Source organism: Sorex araneus, chromosome 3 (genome assembly GCF_027595985.1).
Source record: "Sorex araneus isolate mSorAra2 chromosome 3, mSorAra2.pri, whole genome shotgun sequence".
NCBI classification, from domain to species: Eukaryota; Metazoa; Chordata; class Mammalia; order Eulipotyphla; family Soricidae; genus Sorex; species Sorex araneus.
Window position 1 is genome coordinate 118829410 of NC_073304.1, and position 26826 is coordinate 118856235.

At 47.0% G+C, this 26826-nt stretch overlaps 2 protein-coding genes across 4 annotated transcripts in view; one reads left to right on the forward strand and one right to left on the reverse strand.

Annotated features, from left to right (window-relative positions):
- Positions 1-180: 180 nt before the first annotated feature.
- Positions 181-15921, reverse strand: ANAPC16 (anaphase promoting complex subunit 16). 3 transcript variants are annotated; one of them, XM_055131377.1, is made up of 5 exons: positions 15741-15921; positions 8535-8632; positions 7856-8021; positions 2527-2601; positions 181-861 (listed from the first exon to the last, which is right to left on the reverse strand). In XM_055131377.1, exons 3-5 carry the CDS (start codon positions 7995-7997, stop codon positions 746-748), a joined length of 333 nt encoding a protein of 110 aa, XP_054987352.1. In that variant the 5' UTR covers positions 7998-8021; positions 8535-8632; positions 15741-15921; the 3' UTR covers positions 181-745. The 3 variants fall into 3 exon arrangements, with proteins under 3 accessions (XP_054987352.1, XP_054987351.1, XP_004615535.1); XM_055131376.1 differs by lacking the exon at positions 8535-8632 and having other exon boundaries at positions 15647-15921; XM_004615478.2 differs by lacking the exon at positions 8535-8632 and having other exon boundaries at positions 15741-15917.
- ASCC1 (activating signal cointegrator 1 complex subunit 1) overlaps positions 15340-26826 on the forward strand; it is a 97560-nt gene continuing 86073 nt past the window's right edge. The window contains exons 1-3 of the mRNA XM_004615480.2: positions 15340-15753; positions 19646-19789; positions 20584-20683. Coding sequence (XP_004615537.1) covers positions 19678-19789; positions 20584-20683 — 212 coding nt within the window. The 5' untranslated portion in view covers positions 15340-15753; positions 19646-19677. The remainder of the gene's footprint in view (positions 15754-19645; positions 19790-20583; positions 20684-26826) is intronic.

The following is a 26826-nucleotide window of genomic DNA, read 5'->3' on the forward strand; positions in this document are numbered from 1 at the left end:
CATTTGCTTAGGAGACATGGTTTTCAGACTGTCTTTTATTTTAAAAATTTGACCTCTACCTCCTATCCAAATCCTTAAGACTTTGAAAGGATAAAGAAAGTAATTTGGAGCTCTTTCAAAGGATTTATTTGCTACAGGATTGTTTGAAGCTACCGAAGAGACAAACTCAGGATTTCTGTGTTTAAAAGGATTTTGCCCACTGCTTTATTTTCAGCACTCAAAAAGCAATTTCCTTGGCGAGAATTTGACATGTCTTGAAGAGGTTAGAAAAAGCTAAGACTCTAAAGAATTAGATGTGTAGAAATAAAAGATCTAACTCCTCCCCAACTCCCAAACACTTAAAAAAAGAAATTCTCATTTGGACACATTCCAAGAGGAAATCACATTCTCCTGCAGAGAGATTTGTTTTAGGTCAGAAATCCTGTTTTCTCCGCGTCAGTCCCGGCCTGTGGTTTGCCAGGCATTGCATGAATGACAGGACAGAGATTCTGCAGCTGGTCATTTCTCGCTTACCCGGCTTGGGAAGTTTTACAAATAGCTCTTAAACCCCTACCTCTTGGCTCGCCATGGAAGCCCAGCTCCAGCCCCAGGACTTAGTAAAATAAACAAACACAAATTTCCCACACGTTCAGTATTTGTTGCTTATGGATAGATACAAAGAAACCAAGTATGGCCGGAAGGAACAATCGGCCACAGAACTGTGCCTCCCGACTGCCAGGTGATGCTGTTTCTGCCTGGCCCGGCCTCAGCCGGAGGAGGGTGTGAAGCCCAGCAGCTGCTCGATGGGTTTAAACCGCCACTCATCTGCCTCCAGCTCTTCAACCAAACCAGCTAGTTTTTCCATCCGAGCAACTTGCTGATCTGTGGAGAGTCAAGGAGGTAACATGTAATAGGACGCGTTTCCCACGAGATAGGAACTCTTTACCACCATGATGACTGGTTTGCAAGCAAGTTCGAGGAGTACTGCAGCAACCAGGGCTTATTCCGTGTTGATCTGTAAAGCTAATCTTAAACACACAACAGAAAAGGAAAGGTCGGGCTGGGGAAACAGCCCAGGGGTTCAGGTGCCTCAAGCCCAGTTCTGTCCCCTTCAGAACTAGGGGGAGTGACCCCCAACACGGCCTGCAAGCATCACTGTGCGCGGCCCAGCTGCCCCATGCCACGGGGATCTGGTGAGAGGAGATCACAGGAAAATATGGACATTTGGTCTGGCTTAGGGCAATAGAATTTTTTATTTGTTTTGTTTTGGGGCCATACCCTGTAATGCTCAGGGGTTACTCTGGGCTCTGTGCTCAGGAATCACTCCTATCACTCCTGGCGGTGCTCAAGCGACCATATGGTTATTGGGGACTGAATCTGGTTAGCTGCTTGCAAGGCAAGAGCCTTACCCACTGTAATATCTCTCCAGTCCATAGGGATATATATATGTACACACATATCACTGTATCACGGTCATTTCATGGCTCATCAATTTGCTCGAACGGGCACCAGTAATGTCTCCATTGTGAGACTTGTTACTGTTTTGGCATATCGAATATGCCATGGGTAGCTTGCCAGGCTCTGCCATTCGGGCGAGATACTCTTGGTAGCTTGCTGGGCTGAGAGGGGCGGAGGAATCGAACCTGGGTTGGCCACGTGTAAGGCAAACACCCTACCCGCTATGCTATCACTCCGGCCCTCCAAACAAGCTTAATTATACTATAATAAAGTAATATGAAATAGTATATGTTCCAGGACCAGAGCGAGAGTACAAAGGGTAGGGTGCTTGCCTTACATGCAATGGACCAGGATTCATTCCTGGCACCTATCTGAGCACAGAGCCAGGAGTAAGCCTACTGAGCACTATATTGGAGGGATAGGTGTTTTTCTAGTGTTGTTTTTGCACTGTAGCACTGTCATCCTGTTGTTCATCGATTTGCTCAAGCGGGAACCAGTAATGTCTCCACTGTGAGACTTGTTACTATTTTTGGCATATCGAATATGCCACGAGTAGCTTTCCAGGCTCTGCCTTGTGGGGGGATACTCTCGGTAGCTTGCCGGGCTCTCTGAAAGGGACAGAGGAATCGAACCCGGGTTGGCCACGTGCAAGGCAAATGCCCTACTTCTGTTTGCAGGTAATTTAGAAAGCCTAAAGTCCAAATAACCTTTAAAAACACACACACACACACACACACACACACACACACAACAATAACAACAAAAAAAACCTTGACAAGCCTTGCTAAGCTTTACGGGTTTCTGTCACAGCATACTGACCTTCCTGAATTCCCCTCTCCCAGCCCGAGTGAATTTATTTCTCCGTGTGTGTGTGTGTGTGTGTGTGTGTGTGTGTTTATAAAAATTTCATCTGGTTCCTGTAGCCAGAAGTCAATCTTGCAGGTCTCCCAACAGGAGAGGTATGGGTTGCTTCTTCCAAATGAAACAGCCATTCTCGCTGGGGTTCCAGAACAGCCAACAGACCACAGGAAGACAGTCCCTTGGGCCTCTGTTTGAGTCAGAGGTAAGCACCTAAAACCGCACACTCACCATGCTTCACTTGTTTAAGCGTGGATGCTACTTGATAGCTGAAAACAGATTCACAGAGGAATCTCTCCGAGCCATCTACAAACAAAAGAGGCAAAGTTTTCAACTGTTTGAAGGGTTTTATGGCTTCTCACAGAGTAAACGTGCCCATTCTTGTCCCTGTTTTCCCCTGCGGGGCTCATCTTTCAGTGCTCATAGAGGGTTCCTGTTTCACTGAGAACATCGTGCTGTTACAAAGCCTGCTTCTTCTATACCTTGAGTTTTAAATAGTCCTACTTGTTTATAAGAGTTTAAAAATAGTGTTTAAAAAAAACAAAAACAAGTAACCTCAGTCCATGGCCCAGCCAACATGGGGGCTCCCTCAACCTGATGGTTTCTTAATGTTCTCCTATTCTGCACGTCAAATGAACACTGACAGCTGACACACTTGGGCACATGATCCCTGTGCCACCAACTCCAAAGTTCCAAAATATATATCCATTCTAAGAAATTGAAGGGAAAACAGTTGTTTTGAATTTTTTACTATATCAAATATATCAAATTGCATCACTATGACCATCTCAAAAACACTGCTGGGAAGTTTCATTCCATAAACGTAAATTGTAACCTTGATTTGCCAACTGCACCAAAACACTGCCACTTGATTGGCGATAAGAATATGGCGCAATGTCAGAACCCAACATTGTCCTGGGGCCAAGAACTGGTGACTGAAAGGGCACTAACTTGGTCACTGCGGAACCTGGAAGCTGACTGGGAAAGCCAAGTGGCTTCGTGATTCCCACCAAGGGTGGGCAGATCAACAACACAGAGCTTGTGTAGAAAAGGATGTTTTTTAAACCATTTAGGGGAAGGTATCTTCCTGCAAAAAGCCTACAACAAACGGAGAGGACACAGCTGTGTCTGGGCGCCAGCTCCGCGGCTGGGTGTCAAGCCCTTGCCTGTCAGTCAGGGGCTGCTATGTCAGCGAGGTATCCAGTGTCTGGGAGGCAGGATGCCATCTGGCTTCATGCTGAGGTTCACACATGGCAGACCTGATGTCAGAAGCCAGGGAACACTACAAAAAGTAAAAGATATTGTAGCCACTGGCTTCAGTACACAACCAAGGGGGCTAGCATCTTCAAAATCAAATCAATGCAAAGAGAAACGAAAACACAATTGCTTGTGTATACAATTTAGGGATAGAGTGACCTTTCTTGGTTTGTTTTGTTGGAGTCACACCTTGTTGGTACTGGAGGACTATGTGGTCCTGGGGATTGAACCTCTGGCATGCCAAACCATCTCTTAGGCCTCACTTCTGTAAATTCTGTAAATGTGCTCTGTCCTGTCCTTTTAGCTCAGTCCTCTGTCTGAATGTCATTTAGTGAGTAAAATCACCAAAATAGAGCAATTAAAAAAAAGTTATTTTTCTTAATATTAAAATTGAGGTAAACTCATAGTATCACTGATTTCTTTTTAGGCAACGGGCAGCAAATACCTGTGGATTAACTGTGGGAAGAGGAGCTATGTGAACATTTGACACTAACAGTAGAATTTATTACAGCTTTTCTGTCTAAATATGCCAGCATTCATGATCCGATTCCTACCCTGGCTCAAAGAGTCCAATTATGGCTCATTTCATTTTAGCAAGAGCAAAGCAGAGACTAGAGCTTAATTTCAGGTGGTTTTATTTTTGGATTTTGGGATCTCACACGAGGTGGCAGGGATTATAGGCTGGAAGGACCAAGCCAGGACGGACTTGAAGCTCTCGTCAGTGTAACCACCCACTTACACTTAATCACAGGAGCTATTAGAAGAAAATGCCTAAGTTATTAACATTTGCATATTTCCCTTGGTAATACACTTCAAAGTGAAAGGATGTAAGCCAATCTTTCAGAAAGATACACCTGTGTAACACTTTGCCCCTCTAGATGCCTATGAAACACACTTTTGCTGATGTGCAGTTCTGTGTTAACCACAAAGTCCACTGCTTCTTAGCCATATCCTATTAGATGGGATATCTGTACCAATTTAAAGTGTGGAATTTCTCCAGAGAGAGTCAGCCCAGGGCAATCTGTCTTCCATTTAGAAACTGTAATCAAACCCTTTGTAACACACCAAGTGGCAATACATCGGCTTTCCTCTTAAGGGACAAGCAAAGGTTATAAATAGTGGAAACTTCAGTAAATTGCCCAAATTTAACACCACTGTCAACTCCAATAAATAGGATGCTAACAAATTCATTTAAAGGAATTTACCTCACAGCAGGAAATTACACAATGCCAGGTAATTTATACTTTAGTGGGCTACAATGTCACTAAAATCCAGCCACTTCTGGGCTGGAAGGCAGTGTCTAATTTGCTCACTAATGACCCAAGGAGGATAATCTTAGCCAGGGGCGGGGATGCAGCGAGCTGCTGAGTGGAGCTTATGTGAGGGTGTCTGTTATCAGAAAACAGATGCATGGAAAAGTTAATCCACAAGGTTAACTACAGGTTATTTGAGTTTATTATCCTAGACTTTGAAGAGTCTGAGATCAGGCTGAACCTGTTAGGGTTATAAACAACATCTAGCCTCGCCTCCTGATGGCTTTTGTGCCTCACTCTGAACCAGCAATGTTTCTTACTCTATTTTCCTATTCTGAACCAGTGTTAAGAAAGATGGCCCAATGTGACAGCTTCCCTAGAAGCTTCCCTAGAAGCTTACACTAAGGGGCTTCCAAACAAACATCATCTTATTGATTTATGTATCTTTGGTCTTCAGTGATGCTCAGGAACCATAATGGATCAGTGGTCAGCGGTGCTCAAGGTGGATTAAGGACCTTAAGCCATGGACTATCTTTCCAGATAGAATTTGTTTTTGTTTTTGGGCCACACCCAGTTGTGCTCAGTCTTATTCCTGGCTCTGTGCCCAGGAATCACTCCTAGCAGGGCTCTAGGGACCATATGTGGTGCCAGGGATCAAAACGGGTCCACTGCATGCAAGGCAAGTGCCCTACCCGCTGTACTGTCTCTCCAACCCTCAGATATCAGAACCCTCTCCAACCTGAAACTGAAACTCAAGTGTATCTTTTTTTTTTTTTTTTAGGGGGGATAGCAAATGGTGGAGCCACACACAGTGGTGGCTCAGGAATCACTCCTGGCAGGGCTCATGGAACTGTATGTGGCATCAGGATTGAATCAAGGTTGTCCACATGCAATACAAGTGCATTAACCGGGGCTGAAGAGATAGCACAGGGGGTAGGGCGTTTGCCTTGCACGCGTGGCCGACCCGGGTTCAAATCCCAGCATCCCATATGGTCCCCTGAGCACGACCAGGGGTAATTCCTGAGTGCAGAGCCAGGAGTAACCCCTGTGCATCTCCAGGTGTGACCCAAAAAGCAAAAAAAAAAAAAAAAAAAACAAAAAACAAGTGCATTAACCCTTGTGTGATCCCAGTGACCCCCAAGGTGAAGCTTTATTTTAAACCTGAGTGAAATCAAAACTGTGCACTGTGATTTAAAAACAGAATTTAAATTTATCCTACAATAGCCAGCACCTTCCATGAAGGTCCCTGGATGGTATAAAAATGGGTAGAACTGTAATTTGCCAGAGCATCAACACTGAGGCCAATTTTAGAAGCCTTTCTTTGGGCAAGTTTCCAAGTCATCTGATGACGACTGACAAAAAAGGCCTGTGACCGAGACGACAGAGGTGTCGCCTGTATGAAATCCCTCCCTAGTCAGAATTCAGCCGACGCTGATCTTTGCCCATTGTTAAATATCGATTACTCCCCTCCTCCTCTGAAACTCATTATGCAATTGAAGTTACAATCCAGCTTTTGATGTGTCTTGTGGAAACTTCCTTATCACCAAGTCTGTGCTGTGCATAACTGAAGCCATGATGTATTTTTAGTGCCAAATAGGAGAATGTCTCCGTCCTCGCTACCTTCATAACCAGTGTCATGAGACTGTGAATGATCAGTTAACACAGGAGATGACGTGACAAAGGCAGATGTACACACAGCTGGGATATAGCTCTAACTACACTACTCCATCCATTACTGCACTAAAGATTGAAAAAACAAAAAAAATCCACAGTTTATTTGGTTTTTGGGTCACACACAGCTGTTACTCCTGGTCTGTGCTCAAAGATCACTCTGGTGGAGTTCAGGGGATAGGATGCAAGTTGGTACATGAATGGCCCTCCATGCTGTGGTATCTCGGGTCAATGAAGCCAATTCTAGAGGACCTATATGATAGCCTTGGGTGTCCCCATTGTCCTGTCATAAATCATTCTTGTTTCACTGGTGTACTCAAAACTCTGTTTTTTATTAACTTGATATGAGTGAAAAAAGGTCACCTCCAAAAGACAATACCTAACTATAGTTTGTATTTTTTCCAGGCATTTCTAATTTATTAAATATACTTTATTAAAATTTGCTGTATATAAAGTAAAAAAAATCAACATGTAATTAGGCATAGAAGTGCTGGAGTAAGTAGAATTTGCCTTTTTGTTTATTTGGTTTTGGGGTATACCTGGTGATGCTCAGGGATTACTTCTGAGTCTGTGGTAAGGAATTACTACTACTAGTGCTCGGAGGACTATATGATATGCTGGGGATAGAACCCAGGTTGTCTGTGTGCAAGGCCAGTGCGCTACCTACTGTGCTATCTCTCCAGCCCAGATTTTGCCTTTTGTCTTTTGGAGGGGGTGGAGGATGCTTTTGGACCACACTTGGCTGTGTTCGGGGCTTATTCCTGGCTCTGTGCTTAGGAATCACTTCTACTGAGGCTTGGGAGATAATATGTGATAACAGGGACTGAACATGGGTCAGCTGTGTGCAAAGCAATTGAAGTATTTACTCAATGCCCTACTCACTCTGATCCCTGCATCAACACTATTAACCACAGAAGTCAACTGCTATCAAAATAAACCTGAACAGCAGGCCAAGATTGAGCACAGACATGAACATCGTCAAGCACTTTTCTGGATTTCAAGAAGTCTAGTTTACCATCTTGGTTTCCAGTCTTTTCTGCTCCAAAGTGAGGCTGCTGGGGGAAAAGATTTGTGCTTTAAAGGTATTTTGAAATGGGGACAAGAGATGAAATTTGGAGTTGAAACAAGGGCAAGCTCATCTGTTTATTTTTTTATTAGTCTGAAGGTGACTGACATCAATGGCTACTAGGTCATGCTGCTAACTTACCACCAAAGGTTAGCGGGGCACATCAGAAATATCTTTCTTCCTGACATAAAGAAAAAAAGACAATGAACTGTGCTTGCGAACTCATCTTTAATTGACCTAAAAAGCTCCTTTACGATTCCCATTCATCGCAGACCTCAGTCCCATCACTCAGCAGAAAGTAGCATGGGCTCACCTTCTAACATCTCTCCTGCTCCTTTGGGGTAGGTGAAAAGTGCCTTCCGGGGTGGCGCAAGGTCAGAGACGCTGAAGCCCGATGCAGTGACAGAGCTTCCACTCACGCCTCCCGCTGATGAGGACGAGGAAGACGCGGCCATGTCTTCCCCCACAGACTCCCTTCACTGTAGAGAGAAAACCCGGCAAGTGGTAGGTGTGTAGAAGTGAGACTAACACAATTGTTCTCTGTGTGTTGTGTGTGTGTGTGTGTGGGGGAGATTCCCCTAGGAGACTTGGGGAACCCACCGGGAAGTGGCCGGGTCAGACTGGGAATTCTGTCAGGCTTCCCCAGCCTCAGCCTAGAGCTTTAGAAACAATCAGCCTTCACCCCCCTTTCTGTTTTTTGATTTCTGGGTCACACCTGGCAATGCTCAGGGGTTACTCCTGGCTCTGCACTCAGGAATCACTCCTGGCTCTGCTCCGGGGACCATACAGGGTTCTGGGGATTGAACCCATGTCAGCTATGTAAAAGGCAAGACCCTTATCTATTGTACTGTATCTCCAGCACTCTCCCTCCCTTCTTCCCTCCCTTCCTTCCTTCCTTTAAAAAAATTTTTTTTGGGGGGGGATTTTATTTTTAATCCACGTGTTATTATTATTATTATTATTTGTTTGTTTCTTTTGTTTTTGGGCCATACCCGGTGGTACTCAGGCTTCCTCCTGGCTCTGCACTCATGGATCACTTCTGGCAGGGCTTGGGGACAACATGGGATGCCAGAGATTGAACCGGAGTCAGCTGTGGGCAAGGAAAACTCCTTACCCACTGTCCTCTTGATCCTGTCCCCTAGGCCCCCCTCCCCCCCATTTTCCTTTTGTTTTGGGCCACATCTGGCAATGCTCATGGGTTACTCCTGGCTCTGCACTTGAGGAATCACTCCTGGCAGGCAGGGGATCAGATGGGATGCTGGGAATTGAACCGAGGGCTGCCGCATGCGAGGGACTCGTATGCAAGGGAGCGCCTTAGCAGCTGTACTATCTCTCCAGCACCCACCCCACCCTTTTTCTACTCTCTTTTCCTCACCATCTGTTGATGTCTCAGACCAAAATGTCACTCAATTTCAGCGGAAGATACGTTTAAGAACAGTTTTTTTTTCCTGCTGAAAACATTACTTCCCATCATTGCCAAACTGCTTCTGTGGCTCAGGATTGATTGTGGCCAATTTGTCAAGTACAAATGGTGATACAGCAGTGCTAAGGTATCAATCTGAGGAAATGAATGATATGAGATTAAAACAAATGTGCCTCATTAGAGAGTTTGCTTTGGATATATCCTGAATAAATCACATCACTTGCGAAATTTTCCAAATAAATTTCCAGAGTAACACTGTGTTCTGTTCCCAAAGAGGAGGTGCTGGTTAGGAAACACATATTGGCGCTTTCTCACTCTCTCTCTTTTTTCCCACTGGCCCTTTCATTAAATTTTTTTTTTAAAAAAAACAAAAAACCAAAAGACCTGTCCAAATGCAATACTCTAATTCATCACTTGGTGGCGTCCAAAAACTGGATCAAAACTGTTCAGAACATGATCTTGGAATTTAAGGACTATTATGAAGAGTAACTGTTAATGTTTTATCCTGTGTCATTAAAAAATTAGGAAGCATGAATGTAAATGAGAAAAGTCTGTACTTGAGTATATAAAGTCTTACAAAAGTTCAAAACAAAAACAAACGTTCTGCTTTTGCACTATTTACTTGGTTAGCCTCTTGTGGCTTTTCAAGTATGTGACTCAAGAATGGTATTTTAGGGGCTGGAAGGATCAATAGTACAGTGGGCAGGGCATTTGGCTTATTCACAGCTGACCTGAGTTCAATCCCTGGCAACACACATGGCCCCCCCAAGCACCAGGAGAAATTCCTGAGTGCAGAGCCAGGAATAACTCCTGAGCATTGCTGGCAGTTGCTACAAAACAAAACAAACAAAAAATTGCATTTTAAAATCTACTTTATGTCAGTTAAATTTCAAACAGTCACAGGTGACTCACGGTACTGTTTGGATGGATAATTCAGTTCTTGTATTTACTTATTTTTGTGTTTTGGGCCAAACGGGGCTGTGCTCAGGGTTTATTCCTGGCTCTGTGAACACAAGGGGTGCCAGGGATCGAACCTGGACTGGCCATGTACCACGCAAGTCCCGCTGGCTTTACTGTCTCTCTGCGACCATGGAAATAGCACTGAAGGGGAAGAAAGAGCATGGAGGGGAGAAGGGGAAGAGCTAGAAAATGAAAGCTGGAACTTATTTTGGGGTTAAAAACAAAATGTCAGGCAGATATAAATCCTATGTATAGTTTCCTAGAAAGAAAAAAATTATATATATTGCATTTCTGAAATGCCCACTGCTTTAATTTTACGATACTGACTTAAGGCTATCGGGAGGCAGACCTTAGTTTCTGATTTTTTATGTCTACAAGTAATACTAATTAATCCTAAAATGGAATATGGGAACAGTAAGGCAGCTGCTATAATTAGAATGTCAGCCTATTTAAAAATGCAAATTGATTAATGACATTTTCCATCTTGCCATTAGATCACCTTTCTTTTTTAAAGCTCTATTACTATGCAAATAATATTCATATTTATAAAGGCAACAGTTCTTCATGTTAGGAGCTGGGGGTGCAGCTCTGCGATAGAGCACTTGCCTTTTGCTCTGAGTCTATGAGGCCGTGGGCTCAATCCTTAGCACCGCAATCACCCACACCCCGTGAAAAAACAATCAAAAAACCAACAACCAAAAAATATTTCCTCAAATTAGCATCATAGCCAAGCCTTCAAACCACATTAATTCAAAATTGGAAAGTTTTAAAAATTCTTTATTTATTAATTTCGGGCTGGAGCGATAGCACAGTGGTAGAGCGTTTGCCTTTCACGCGGCCGACCCGTGTTTGATTCCTCCGCCCCTCTCGGAGAGCCGGGCAAGCTACCGAGAGTATCCCGCCCACATGGCAGAGCCTGACAAGCTACTCGTGGCGTATTCGATATGCCAAAAACAGTAACAACAAGTCTCACAATGGAGATGTTACTGGTGCCTGCTCGAACAAATCGATGAGCAACGGGATGACAGTGACAGTGACAGTGATTAATTTTTGTAGTGTTAGGGCAAACTCATGCTTTGCACATACAAGGCAAGTGCTCTACTGCTGAGTTAGATGTTACATTCCTAGCCCCGGGGACCCCCCCCCCCCCCCACACCCAAGCACACACACACACCTCGAAGACCCAAAACTGTAATTTTTTCCCTACACCTTACACACACACACACACACACACACACACACACACACACACACACACACGAAGACCCCAAACTGTAATTTTTTCCCTACACCTTGATAAATATTCCATAAAACTGTAAATGCAAGGAAGACCTTGCACGAGGCAGAGCACTCAGGTGGCTGCCAGAGAAGAGCTTCAAGAGCCAAACACAATCAGAGTCTACCCTGAACATCACCAAAGGAATTCCCCTTTCATCTTGCTTCCGGTCCAACTTGAGCGACTGTCATTTAGCCAGGGTTGAGGCAGGATAGCGGGAGGGCACCTGCCTGGCATGTGGCCAACTAGGTTGGATCCCAAGCATTCTGTATGGCCCCTCCCCCCACCCCCACTCCCAGCACTGCCAGGAGTAATTCCTTCTGAGTACAGAACCAGCAATAACCACTGAGCACTGCTGGGAGTGACCTCCAAACCAAAGGCAAACCAAATCCCACACCCAGGGTAGAAAATTGGGATGTAGAATTAGTATAAAATAAACTTCAACATAACTAAATGGTTTTTAGTCTAGGTGGAGAGCCATACCTAAGCAGTTGCTGGCTTTAAAGATTTAGGCCATGTGGTCTGGGAAGAGTTCAAAGGGCTGGAGCACATGCCTGGCATGTGCATGGACCTTGGCTTGAGCCTTGGAACCACCAGCCCCCAAACAACGCCCAGGGATAGCCCAGGGGATACCAGCATCACTGTGGAGAAACTCTCCCCTCCCTGAACACTGTAACAAAAGACTTGAGTTTCTTTGCTTTCTAGTTCTGGGGCCACACCGAGCCTTAAGGAGGCGATTCTAGATTCTGTACTCAGGGGTGACCCTTGGTAGTGTTCTGTAGCATTGTATCACTGTCATCCCGTTGTTCATAGATTTGCTCAAGCGGGCACCTATAACGTCTCCATTGTGAGACTTGTTACTGTTTTTGGCATATCGAATACACCACAGGTATATTGCCAGGCTCTGCCGTGCGGGCAAGATACTCTTGGTAGCTTGCTGGGCTCTCTGAGAGGGACGGAGGAATGAACCTGGGTCAGCCACGTGCAAGGCAATGTCCTACCCTCTGTGCTATTGCTCCAGTGATTTATTTGAACTAGGGCCTCCTTACTGCTGGGACCATCTCTCCAGTCTTTGGTCACATAAAAAATTTTTTTCTTTTAGTTTTTAGTATTTGGATCATGCCCAGCAATACTCAGAGATCACTCCTGGCAGTGCTCGGGGGACTATCTGGGATTGAACCCGAATTGGGCACATGCCAAGGCAAGTGCCCCGTCTGCTGTACTATTGCTCCGGCCCTTGGGTCACATTTTGAAAGCTATCAGTTTGTGGCAATAGGAGTTAAAGTGAGAACAACAAATGCTAAAGCATTTTTTTTTTTTTTTTTGGTGGGGGAGACAGAAGGGGAGCAGTTGGAGTTGAGAGGCCTCTCTAGAAATTCTCCTGCTTGAACCACAACACCTAATCAGAGAGAGAGAACAAAAGGGAATTCCCTGCCATAGTGGCAGGGTGGGGTGGGGGGAGACGGGACTGGGGGGGGGGGGAGGGTTGTTGGGTTTACGGGTGGTGGAGAATGGGCACTGGTGAAGGGATGGGTTATCGAACTTTGTATGGGGGAAGCATGAGCACAAAGATGTATGGATCTGTAACTGTACCCTCACGATGACTCTCTAATTAAAAATAAACTAATAAAAAAAAAAAGAAATTCTCCTGCTTGGTGTTCAGCAGTTCCTTTTTTTTTTTTTTTTTGGGTCACACCTGGCGATGCACAGGGGTTACTCCTGGCTCATGCACTCAGGAATTACACCTGCTGGTGCTCAGGGGACCATATGGGATGCTGGAAATTGAACCTGGGTCTGCTGCATGCAAGGCAAACGCCCTACCTGCTGTGCTATCGCTCCAGCCCCAGCACTTCTTCATAACAGAAATACGAAATATATTGTTTTGGTTGTGTTCTGGGACAGGGACTGGGGTTTGGTATGGAAATAACCTGAATTTGGTGGTGGGAAGGTGTAATGGTGGTGGGACTGGTGTTTGAATATTGAATATAATCAAACATTGTGAACTAACTTAAAAAATTAAAAAAAATTTAAAAAAGTAATGTGGAGTTCATGCCCAATTCAATCAGCTTAATCAATGGCTGAATAAATAGCAGTGCTCCAACATTATAAAAAAAAAAAAGAAGAGGGGCTGGAGCAATAGCACAGTGGGTAGTGCGTTTGCCTTGCACACGACCGACCCGGGTTCGATTCCCAGCATCCCATATGGTCCCCTGAGCACCGCCAGGGGTAATTTCTGAGTGCAGAGTCAGGAGTAACCCCTGTGCATCGCTGGGTGTGATCCAAAAAGCAAAAAAAAAAAAAAAGAAAAAGAAATTCTCCTGCTTGAGAAACTAGGAGGGCATTTCTGACAACAAAGTACTAAATAGCCTCTAGATTTTTTTTTTTTAAGGTGGGGGCTTTCTAGGCAGTGCTCGGGGCGTAGGGGCAGTAGGGCTATACCTGGTGGTGCTTGGGAGGCCATGCAGGGCTAGGGGTGGAACCCAGGCACTCCAGTTCTTTGCATTAGCTCCCTGGTCTGTGAAGTTATTCTCTGCTCTGTGAAGGCAAGTATTCCAATCACCAGAAACAATCATTAAATGTTTGCTAAATAAATGAAACATTTCATATGAACTGTGAGAATCCTCAGAAGTCATCTACCTAATGCCTTCATTTTATAGGCAATTAAATAGATATTCAGAGACTTTAGCTTATTTGAGCTGGGGGCTTCCCGATCAGTGTTTAGGGGCCTGGAGACGCCTAGGCTGTTTGCTGTGACAGTTTCCAATCAATGGCTTTGCAGACATGTCACATATCCAGGGTGTGTTAAGAGTTTGGGCTTAAATCCCTGGTGTGGGATTATATCCTAATTTTGCCACTTAAAATGCTGCAGAGCTTTGGGCAAATCATTTCACGTCTCTGTTCCTCAGCTGCCTCATCTCTGAAACAGGAAAAGTTAGAGTACCTCCCTCTGAGAGTTGTCACAAAACACCCCAGTACAGTGAAACAGCATCGACACAGTGGACACTCAGCAATACTGTCTAAAATCATGCATGTTTACTCCTGAATCTCCCCCATCCCTACCCCAATCTGCAGACCTGTTTTTCATAATTATTTTATTCCAACACAACTTACTTTGATTTTTTTTTTTGTATTTTAATTTTGGGTTTGGGGTATCCAGAGCTTACTTCTGGCTCTGTGCTCAGGGATCACTCGTGATGATGCTCAGGGAACCATAAGTGGTGCTGGGGGTTGAAGCAGCAGCGGCAATGTGCAAGGAAAGTGCCCTACATGCTGTACTATTTTCCCTACTCCTGGGAAAAATTCTAATTCAAGTCGTTGGGTAAGGAATCAACGAGTTCCTAAAGGGGAAAAGATTAGCTCAGAAGGAGTCAAATGCCCTCAGCTAATGTGGTCTATTCACACTTCTATTTTAAGGTACTAAGAATCCTGTTACCTGCGAAAAGAAGAACTAGCTGCCCAGAGCACACAGCTTGGCTGTGTGCATGGGGCCTGGGTTTCACCAATGAATGAAACAATGAAGAACAGACCACAGACCCCAGGCTCAGCTCGGAAAGGTGAAGGAGAGCGCACACTTTGGCGTTATGGTGTTTTTCCACCTCATCCTGCACATCTAACAAGCCCCCCCACTCCCCCCACACACACTAGTTCGTCAGGCCTAAAGTAGGTTTTGGATAAATTTTTGGCTGAGTAAAAACTGATGCAGAAGCGATCTGGGGATTGGTCCTGTCAGAGAAGCGGAAGCCTAGAGGCTGCAGAGATCTAAGGATGCTACTTGGGAGCTACACTGATAAGATGACCTCGTTCTGACCAACTACGCTCCTCTCTGCAAGACAAAAACCAATTTCCTCCACGACAATTCTTCCTTTTGACAATGTTTCCTTATCAAATAAGGCCGACGGTGAAGGAAGCACCCTGGAACCCGGGCAAATGATTTCAAGCAGTCATCGATCTTCCATGGAACCGTTCCCTTAACTCAATCTCGTTTCAGCAGCTCACCGCACCCCTCAAAGCTACTGCAGCTAAAACTAAGTGCGGTGCATAGCACCCTGCCTCCAACGGTACTGTAAACCGGTGTCTAAGAGGAAAAAAACAAGTGCCTGTCAGAGGCAGGCTGGGGGCGGGAGGGAAACGGGGGACATGGTGGAGGAAGTGCACACGGGTGAAAGGATGGGTGTTGGAACACTGTACGCCTGAAAGCCAATCATGAATAACTCTGCAATTCACCGTGATCCAGTAAACTGAAACACAAAACCAAAACAAAATGGGGTGGAAAAGGGCTGCGCAAGCAGCTGTCAGAAGGCCAGCGGCTTCCAAACTCGCGGGGCCACAGGCAAGGCGTCGCGGCGGCTCAGTGCGCAGGCGTCGGCCCGGCTCCGCCCCCAGGCCGCCCGCCCGCATGCGCAGTCGGCCGCGGCCTAAGGCACCCTTCCGGCGTCGCCTCCTACCTTCTCCAATTTCCTAGTCCCTGCAAGTAGGATCCCTGGGGTCAGTTCCCGTCCCACCAAGTTCGCGGACGCCGCTGAGCCCTCGGCCACTCACCTCTACGTTTTGGGTACGTTCCCGTACAGCCCCGCCCCCCCGGCCCTGCCTGAGCGGCTGCGCGACGACGTGGCCGTGCGAGGACCGCGGCGTGCTCGTGCTTGTGCGGAGGGACTCCGTGAAGGCGGCGGCGCGGCCTAGGAGGCGGTCCGCTGAGTGGTGCGGCCTGGCGTGGTGGGCGTGGCCTGGGGGCGGTCCGCTGAGCCGCGGGCTCGCGCGCGCTCCCGCAACAAAGGGCGTGGCCTGAAAGGCGGTCCGCTGAGTGGTGCGGATGCGCTGCGGGGGGCGTGGCCTAGGAGGAGGGGCGCTGGGGGCGCGGACGCGCGCTCCCGCTGCGGGGGCCTAGCGCGCTCTCGCGGAGACCGGGGTTCCCGGCGGTCCTCCTTGCTGCGTGATGCAGCAGCGCCTTCCTCCGCACTTGAGTCATGAACTCGGTTTGGGGGTTGTTGTTATGGGCTTCAGCTTTACCCACGACATTCCCTGCACGCCCCGAGCTTTCCTTTCTCGCTGCACACCCTGTAGGGTAACGTAGGCGACTGCCCAGAGAGGAGCGTCTCTTCCCCGGCTCACGACCTTAACGTCCAAGTCTATGCGGAGCGCCTTATAATAACAGTAACATTGATCATTATTATTTGAGTCTCGAGAGTCTGGGGCAGTCGTGTGCCCCATGAAGCTTGTGCGCCAACTAGTGCGCCTCCGTTCTAGTTGGTCCACGTCGTTATTTCCATTGAGTGAGATCTGTGGGTTCTTGAGCGAGCCCCCAGTTAGAGGGTCTGGCACGGAGTAAGAGCCCACCCGCCCGGTGTGGGAGCAGGGGTGGCGTCCCCGTTTCCTCAATCATCCATTCATTAGGTTCAGAGTGAACCAGGTACAGGTTTGCTTCCAGGGACCCCCAGAGCCTGGCTGGTGCTGCCTGCTGCTACGAGCTCTGTCCTCCTCTCTCTTCCCCCTCTCTCCCCCTCTCTCCCCCCCTCCTCTCTCCCCCCCTCTCCCCCCTCCTCTCTCCCCCCCTCTCCTTCTCTCCCCTCCCTCCCCCTCTTTCTGTCACCATCTCTCCCCCTCCCCCCTCTCTACCTCTCTCACCCTTTCCTTCTCTCTCTCCTCCCTCTCTCTCCCTGTCTCTCCTCCTCTCCCCTCTCCCTCTTATCTCTCCCTGCCCCTCCTTTCGTTTTGGGACCATGTTGCTCGGACCTTACTCATGGCTGTGTCAGGGATCACTCCTGCTGGGGCACCGTGAGACTGTGTGGTGCCGAGGGTTGTGTCCTGTTGGCTGTGTGCAAGGCCAGTGCCTTAACCCTTTACTCTTTACCTCCCCTTACATCCCCCAAGCTTAGCTTTTTAAAAGTGAATGTGGGGGGGCTGGAGAGATAGCACAGCGGGTAGGGCGTTTGCCTTGCACGCGGCCGACCCGGGTTCAAATCCCAGCATCCCATATGGTCCCCTGAGCACGGCCAGGGGTAATTCCTGAGTGCAGAACCAGGAGTAACCCCTGTGCATCGCCAGGTGTGACAAAAAGCAAAAAAAAAAAAAAAAAAAGTGAATGTGGGGGCTGGAGCGATAGCACAATGGGTAGGGCGTTTGCCTTGTGCGTGGCAGACCTGGGTTCAATTCCCAACATTCCATATGGTCCCCGAAGCAGGAGTAATTCCTGAGTGCAGAGCCAGGAGTAACCCCTGAGCATTGCTGGGTGTGACCCCCCCAAAAAAAGCAAAAATATGACCCCGAAGGTTAAGAGGGGGTAAAAAAAATAATAAAAGTGAATGTGGTGGGGTCCATGAGGGGGTCCCCTCACCATTTGTAACAGTGCCACATTGCAAAGCCCAAGAATTCTTTCAACTGAAAGGGGTCTTGAATCTGACCCCCTTTTCCATTTCCAGTCACACTCAGAAACTTCTCGGCCCCCCCGCCTCAGTGTAATCCCATCAATGCCAACATCTAGAGACTATAAAACCAAGCTCCCGGAAGCCTAGTTCTCTCTCTTGGAGAACCTGACAAGCTACCGAGAGTCTATTGCCTGCTTGGGAGAGCGTGGCAAGTTCCCTGTAGCGTATTCATATCCTAAATACAGAAACATACCTCTCAGAGAGCCTGGCAGACTACTGAGAGTAGCCCGCCCGCACGGCAGAGCCTGGCAAGCTACCTGTGGCGTATTCAATACACCCAAAACAGTAACGATAGGTCTCATTCCCCTGACCCTGAAAGAGCCTCCAATCGTTGGGAAAGATGAGAAAGGAGAGGCTGCTAAATATCAGGGCTGAGTGTAATAGAGACGTTACTGATGCCAGCTCGAGTAAATCGACGAACAATGGGTTGACAGTGATACAGTGACAAGTGATGAGAAAGGGTGTGAGTGGGACAGATTGGAGCCCTGCCTGCAGAAATGGGATTTCTGCCCTCGGTGTGGTTGGTTATCATATTTTAACTTTTGGACAGGCTGAATGTCATTCTTAATTTTTTTTTGTGGGGGCTTGGGGGCTGAATTCAGCAGTGCTCAGCGATCATTCCTGGCAGGGCTTGGTGGGCCATATGCGGCTGAACCAGGGTGGGCTGCATGCAAGGACCTTAATGCCTTAACCCCTGCACTCTTTCTCCAGTCACAGGATACAATTTTAATTGACTATAATTGGGGATTTTTTGTTTTGTTTTGTTTCGGGGGGGGGGGCATACCCTGCCCCTGTGCTCAGGAATCACTCCTAGTGGGCTCCTGGGACCATACGGGGTACCAGGAACGAACCTGGGTCATCTGTGTGCAAGGCAAGTGTCTTACCACCTATACTATTGCCCTCATCCCATGAATGTGATTGTCCCATATAGATTTCTAGCTTCTCTAAGAGGACTTAGGGACTCTCCCCCCAACCCCCCCAGGGCAAGTGTATTAAATGTATCAAATTAATTTTTTTTCTTGAAGAAGAATGGGTTAAGACACTGCAAATGTTTAAATTATCTTAGTCATGGAGGCTGTTCATAATGGACTCAGTATCTTTTTTTTTTTTGCTTTTTGGGTCACACCCAGAGATGCTCAGGGGTCACTACTGGCTCTGCACTCAGGAATTACCCCTGGCCGTGCTCAGGGGACCATATGGGATGCTGGGAATCGAACCTGGGTCGGCCGCGTGCAAGGCGAACGCCCTACCCGCTGTGCTATCACTCCAGCCCCTGGACTCAGTATCTTTTAATCATCAATTTTTTTTTCTTTAGTGTTACTTTTTTGTTTTGGGGCTGTACTGGGTACAGCTGTGTGGCTGTACTCAGGCTTACTCCTGGCTCTACGCTCAGAGACCACTCCTGTGGGGTCAAACCAGGTCAGTTGTGTGCAAGGCAAATGCCTTTTAGATCATCTCCTGCTCTGTTTCTCCAGGCCTCTCGCCCCCCATTTTTGTTTTTTTGTTTGTCTGCTTCTGGTAGTACTCAGGAACTTACCCAGGAAGCACCTCGGGGGAACCGTGTGTGATGCCAAGATTCAGACTAGGGTTGGACTGCCTTCAACCCTGTACTATCGCTCAAGTCCACAAACTACATTTTAGAATGAACCAGTAACGGGGGCTACAGCAATAGCACCTGCCTTGCTGATTTGATCCCTACTATCCCATATGGTCTACTGAGCCTGCCAGGAGTGATTCCTGCATGCAGAGCCAGGTGTAACCCCTGAGCATTGCCGAGTGTGGTCCTAAAACCAAAAACCAAAAGTATGGACCAGGAATGGAATATGGTAGTGGAAAATGCAGCCAATGGCTTGAAACTGCTTGCAAATAGAGGAATTTCATAGAAAAAAATGCTGCTTTTGTTAGCATGTGCCATGAACTATATCCATTTTCCACTATATCCATTCAGTCTTACATAATAGTCATCCGTGTCATAGTCTTTATTTGTCTGGATAGCATGTAAGGCGAGTGCTTATTTTTCAGATCTCACTGGAATATTGTTTGGAGAAACTAATATGGAAGTTCTGCGTCCGCAGCTTGTAGTCATTGATGGACGGGCTTATAGGAAAAATCCTATCCAAGAAAAGACTTGCCAGCATGAAGAAGAAGATGAGGATTTCTATCCAGGTAATCGTAGTTGCTCTGTGGCCAGAGCAGGAGTCAAACGGTCTCTGTATTGTAAGAAGCAGTTCTTTCCTTGGGGGGGTGGGGAGTCCACTCCTGGGTGTGCTTAGGGCTTATTACTGGCTCTGTGCTCAGGATTCACTTCGGGCAGGACTCAGGAGACCATAGAAGGAGCCAGGGATTGAACACCACTCGGCCATATGCGAAGAAAGCACTCGAATCACCATACTATCTCTCTGGCTCTCTTCTTCATTTTTTTTTTCCCCCCAAGAGTGGGTCAGAAGGAATCTCAGAGCCATATTCTACAATGTAAAGCATGGATTGGAAAGCTACATATTGCTTTTTGCTTTTTATTTTTATTTATTTTGGGAGAGTCTTTGGGCTACACCTAGCAGTGCTCAGGGCTAGTAAAATCTTCCACCTCTGAGCTCAGGGATCACTCTCTGCAGTACTTGGGGGACCCTGTGTGGTGCCAGGGATCAAATTAGGATCAAGAGAAGCACCTGTGGGGAGGGGAAACTGGAGTCACTGGGGTCATTGGTGGTAGGAAATGGACACTGGTGAAGGGAAGGGTGTTGGATCATTGGATGACTGAAACCTGATCATGTACAGCTTTGTAGCTATGTATCTCATGGTGACGCAATTAAAAAAACAAAAAGATCTAGCACCTTCCCTCCGGTACCATCTCTTCTCCCGCCCCCACCCCCACCCCACCTCCATTGCTTTTTGTTAAGCCCCCAGAGAGACTGACAGCCGTGGAGCACAGCTCTGAGGGGGATGTTGGGTTTTTTCTACAGGTTTCATGGAAGGTGCAGAAGAGCCCTGTGACACCTATGAAGTGGTGCCAACCCAGCACGGGTTCCGGTGCACGGTGAAGGCCCCGAGCCTGCTCTACAAGTGAGTGAGTCAGGGACGGGTGGCTCCCAGCTGGCGGGGTCCCTCGGCCAAAGTGCAGTGCTCACTGCAGATGAGAACGGGGCAGTGGGGTCCATGTTTTAGGGTTCCTAGGATGGGCTGAGAGTGACTTTCATCACTTTCGCACCACACTCTGCTGTTTTTACCTCGCGCATACCTTTGAGTCTTCCTCTAGCCTCTTTGTTGCCACTCTTCCGCCTCTCCTGTGAGTGACTTCAGATAGTCTCCTTCCTCAGTTCTGAATGCTGCGGGTGGGATGATGGTGGTCTTTTTCAAAGGCAAATATGATTATTTTAATCCCTCGGTTTACCATCTGCCAGCATTCCTCCCATGGAAGATGCAGTTGTGCCTCCTCAGAATAGCGGCCTTAATCCCAAACACTACTTAGCCACCTTGCAGTTTTCATTTTACTCCTGACCACTCTTTTCCTGGCTTTGTGCTTACGTCCAGTCAATTGGCTTGGTTCAGTTCTGCAAAATAAAAACAACCGAAAAAGCAAAAAAACAGGTTCTTTCTTGCCTTAGAAATTTGGCATCTGCTATCACTTTGCCTTATAATCTCTACTCTGCCTTCCCTATTTACGCCTCCTCTTTTTCTTTTGATAACTCAGCTTGATTCTTTTAATACTTGCCTCCTTTTTTTTCTTTTGATACTCCCCTGCCCTTTGTTGTTTCTGTGATGACTATGGGACAGGCGGTCTCCCAGGCTTGATCGCGATGTGTGTGCATTTGGTGGTGATGCTTCCACACTTCTGCTTGCCCAGAGTTGCACACTTTAGTCACGGTGCTCTCACACACTTGGTCATGGTACTCCAGGCATTACACACTTTTCTTTGACACCAGGGATCCCAAACAGCACAGCCCCTAGGCTTGCCCTCCAGCACGTGGGGCAATGTTGGTAATCAAACTTGTGGCCTCACTAGATTCATGCTTGCAAGGCAGGGGGCCCACCAGATAGTCCTAGGCCCAATTCACTTTTTTTGTTATTGTTGTTGTTTCCTTTTTGGGCCCTGACAGTGTTTTACAGCTGGCAATGCTCAGGAGTTACTCCAAGCTCTGCACTCAGGAATCACTCCTGGTGGTACTTCAGGGACCGTATGGGGTGCTGGGGATTAAATCCCTGTTGGCTGAGTGTCAGGCAAGCGCTGTACCCACTGTACTATCTCTTTGGCCCCATTGCCTTTTTAAAAAAATGTATTTATTTGTTTTTTGGGCCACATTGGCTATGCCCAGGGCTTACTCCTGGCTCTGTGCTCTGGGGTCACTCCTGACAGTGATCTGGGCACAGTATGTGGGGCCAGAGACTGAATCCTGGTTGGCCACGTGCATGGCATACGCTCTTCTATCCTCCAGCCTCCTCGCCTCCCCATTTTCACTAATTATTTTTATAGCATCTGCTTTTTCTCCCTCGTAGCATCTCTCAGTCTTGAGTTTGTGTTTTTGCGTGTGGTTTGATGTCTCCACTAGATGGCAGACTTCTTGAAGCTCAGATCTTGCCTGTCTTATTCCAGTACTTTATTTTTATTATTTGATTTTGTTTTGTTTTGTTTTGGAACCGTACTTGGCTCTACCCAAGGCTCACTCCTGGCTCTGCACTCAGGGATCACTCCTGGTGGTGCTAGGATGACTGTATGTGGTGCCGGGGATTGAACCCAGGTTGTCCACATTCAGGCGAGGCAAGCTCCCCATCTGCTGTCCTGTTTCTCTGTCCTCATGTCCGTCTTGTTAATCCTTAGAAGTTGTCAAAAGCTGATAGGCTTTATCTAGGCTTCTTTTTATTTTTGGTTTCAGTGATACAGTGAAATTTCCTTTTGCTTTTATGCTACATTGGTAGTGCTCAGGCTTTACTCCTGGCTCTGTGCTCAGAGATCACTCCTGGGGCTGGAGTGATAGTACAGCAGAGAGGGCATTTGCCTTGCACACAGCTGACCTGGGTTTGATCCCTGACATTCCTTATGGTATCCTGAACCAGGGGTGGTTCCTGAGTGCAAAGACAGAAGTGACCCCTGAGCATTGTGGGGTGTGACTCAAAAACGCCAAAAAAAAAAAAACCCACAAAGATCATTCCTGGTGGTCTGCAAGGGACCACACGCAATGCCATGGATTGCACCAGCATTAGATACATGCAAGGCAAGTGCCTTGAGCTCTGTCCTATTTCTCCAGCCCCCAGGCTTATCTTTATAAAATGCTTAGAAACTTGGGCTGGAAACATAGTACAATGGGTAGGGCAGGGCATTCACCTTGCATGTGGCTGACCTGAGTTCAGTCCCTGATACCGCATATGGTTCCATGAACCATACAGGAGTGACCCCTGAGCCTTTCTGGGCATAGCCCCCAAACAAAACAATCACTGTATCACTGTCATCCTGTTGCTCATCGATTTGCTCGAGCTGGCACCAGTAACATCTCCATTATGAGACTTGTTGTTACTGTTTTTGGCATATCAAATATGCCATGGGTAGCTTGCCAGGCTCTGCCATGTGGGCAGGATACTCTCGGTAGCTTACCAGGCTCTCTGAGAGGGACGGAGGAATGGAGGAATCGAACCCGGGTCAGCCGTGTGCAAGGCAAACGCCCTGTCCGCTGTGCTATTGCTCCAGTCCACTAGTAGAGGAAATCCATAATTTTTCCCCTATATTATACCTAATAAATTAGGTCCGTCCAATGCCTCTATGAGAGGAATCTACAAACATGAATTCATGTACCTTTTAAGTTCCAAAGGCATGTAGTTTCATTTTTCTCAACCTCGAGACTGTTGAAAAGCGCCTATAAAGGATGAAATTCTCTTGGAAGGCGGCCAGTTGGGGAACAGATGCTAACGCAGACAGCTCACTCTCCTCCCCAGTCCTAGTGACATTCTCTTTTAAGAAATAAATGATTTCGAATGGTTCAGTTTTCTGATTAAAAACTATGTGACATGTCTTATTAAATGTGTATATTTGCTGCTGCTAAGTTGTCCGAACATTTCTGAGATGTCTCAGAATAACTTGATAATTGTTTTGTTTTTGGGTCACACCCAGATGTGCTCAGGGCTTACTCCTGGCTCTGTCACTTGAGGTCATTCCTGGCAGGACTTGGTGGGCCACATGTGATGCTGGGTCGCTATTCGTGCCTTACTTTGCTGCGTCTTGGCTCCTGCTTTGATATTCTTTTAAATTCTCTGTAATCGAAGCACTCATCTACAAGATAACCGTGTGTTCTGCTAAACACTAATAGAAGTATATACTTGGAAGCAACCATAATTATGCATCACTTTAAAAAAAATTTCAACCTTAAAATTTTTCTTCTTTTTCTTTTGAATCATATCTATAGGATTAATTGTATCCAGAAAAAGATCATCTAGCTGACCATATTATTTTATTTTATTTTATTTTGGGGAGAGAAGAATATCCAGTGATGCTCAGGGGCCACACCTGCATGTGGCCTGGGGGACCATATGAAGTGTGAGAGATTGAACCAATATTGTCTGCTTTGCAAGGAAAACACCTTCGCTCTTGTGATCTCTGGCTCTTTTATTTATTTATTTTTTTTAAATTTTTGGATCACATCTGGTGGTGCTCAGGGCTTTTTCCTGACTCTGCACTCAGAAATTACTCCTGGCGGTGCTTGGGGGATCATATGGGATGCTGGGGATTGAACCTGGGTCAGCTGCATGCAAGGCAAGCATCCTACCTGCTGTACTATCACTCCGGCCCTATTTTCAGTTTTTTTGAATCCTCATACTGTTTTCCATAGAGGGGAGTATCGAATTGTAATCCTACCAAGCATGAGTGAGGGTTGCTTTTGCTGCTTTTTAGTTTTTGTTTTGGGCCACATCAGGCACTGCTCATTGCCGGTGTGGCCCAGCTAGGACTGTTTCTAGTTATGTGCACAGGAGTGACCCTGAGCAGTGCTCAGAAGCACATAGGTGATGCTGGGGACTCAAGCTGGGATTGGCAGGATGAAGGCAAGCACCTTGCCCCTAGTCCTATCTCTTCAGCCTCTTTTTGATACAGGACATTTTCAACTAGTGTGAGGTGATAGCCCATTATTGTTTTGATGTGTGCTTCTCTGATAATGTGATGAGCAATTTTTAATGTGTCTGTTGGTCATCTGCATGTCTTTTTTATTTTGTGGGGGAGGCAGACCCAACAGTGCTGGGGGATGCTTCTGGCTTAGCGCCCAGGGCTGGTGACAGGGATGAACCTGAACTTCCACGTGCAAAGCATGTGCTTAGCCCACTGAGCTCTTTCCATTCCTGTATGTATCTGCTTCCTTTTGTTCTGTTTCGTTTTGTTTTATTTTTAGACCACACCTGGCAATGCTCAGGGCTTACTCCTTTTTATTAGGGTCTTTTTTAACTGGTACCTCTCTGGCTTCTTGGATCTGGATGCCTGCTGCATTCTTCAGCTCTGCGAACTTTTCAGCAATGATATCTTTAATGGTCACTACCTCATTTGGGTTGCCTCCCTGTCCCTCTGGGACTCCGGTGATTCTTACGGTGTTCCTCTTGAATACATCCCAGACGTCTCGAGCTATTTTGAGGTCTTTTTCTATCTTCTGTTGTTGCCTGGATGCTCTCTCCCTCTCTCTCTCTCTCTCCCTCCCTCCCTCCCCCCCTCTCTCTCTCTCTCTCTCTCTCTCTCTCTTTTGGCTTCTTGGGTCACACCAGCGATGCTCAGGGGTTAGTCCTGGCTCTGCACTCAGGAATAACTCCTGGCAGTGCTTGGAAGACTGTATGGGATGCTGGGGACTGAACTCGGGTCAGCCCGAGTGTGCAAGGCAAATGCTCTGCCCGCTCTACTATCGCTCCAGCCCCTGCCTGGATACTTTCTGCAGCTTATCCTCAAGCTCACTGATTCTGTCTTTGGCTGTTGTCATTCTACTGTTGAGGGCACCTACCGAGTTTTTTATTTCATCTACCCAATTGTTTATTAGTGACACTTTTGTTTGTAACTTTCTTATTTCTGCTCTCATTTTCTCCTGTATTTCATTGGCTGTCCATTCCACGGCTTTATTCACATCCTCCTGTATTTTATTGGATGTCCATTCCACTGTTTCTTTGAGCTTATTAAATATCCTCACCATTTCATCTCTGAATTCATTATCAGAGAGATTGTGTATGTGGGTATTCCTTGTTGAGACTTCAGGGCTCTTTTTTTTCATCCACTCCCTGTGGTGAGGATTTGTTTTCCCAGGAGGCTGTGGTAATCTGGAGGTGGATCCCTCCAGTTCACTATCACTGTCCCCCTCTCACTGCCAGGGAGGACTCTGGGCGAGCTCAGTACACGGTGTACCCTCATTCCCCTTCAAGGGTGTTACCTTCCTCTGTGGTGCTCCAGTATGACTTGTGTGGGGCCTCTAGCAGCGATTCAGGGGATGTTCTTATAGATTGGGGTTGTACGGGTTCTTGTGTTCTCTGTTATTTTGGTGAATTTGGTTGGGATGGGCTAGTGGATTTGCCTAATGTGGTTGGGTAACCAGGCTGCCCTCATAAGAGTTTGATATAGAAGGCTTGAGACATGGCTCAAATGCACTCCAAAAGGGGAGATTAACTGGCAGCCATGGCCCCTGCTGCCAGTACCTGGGGGAGGCGGGGCCACATGCTGGCACATGTCCTGGGTTACAGTTCAAGTCCCACTGCCGTCACACTTCTGAAGACACAGGTGTTCCCTCTCACCTAGGCGCTCATCTGGGTGCCTGCAGCTGTAGAGGTGGCCTCTCTGCTCTCACCTCTCACCATGGCTCAGGGCTTACTCCTGACCATGCACTCGGGAATGACTCCTGGCATTGCTCAGGGGACTATATGGGATACCAGGCATTGAACCCAGGTTGATTGCAAGCAAGGCAAGGGTCTCAGGGGTAGGCCTGAGCACTGCCAGGTGAGGCTGCAGTGTGGATGGTCAGCAAACTGTATGCCTTGCTGTGTGAGAGCCCTGAGTCTGATTCCCAGACTCACCTCCATCCTCCCCACCCCCCCACACGCAGCTTTAAGAAGTCAAGATGCTTAGAAGTGGATTGAAATTATGGCCACATAATTTCCACGTGACTGTCCAGAGAGTTTATTATAACAGCTCCGTCAGGTTTTCATCAATACAGAGTGCTTTCAACCAGAATTCGATCCGATGGCATTTGGCTAATGGACAA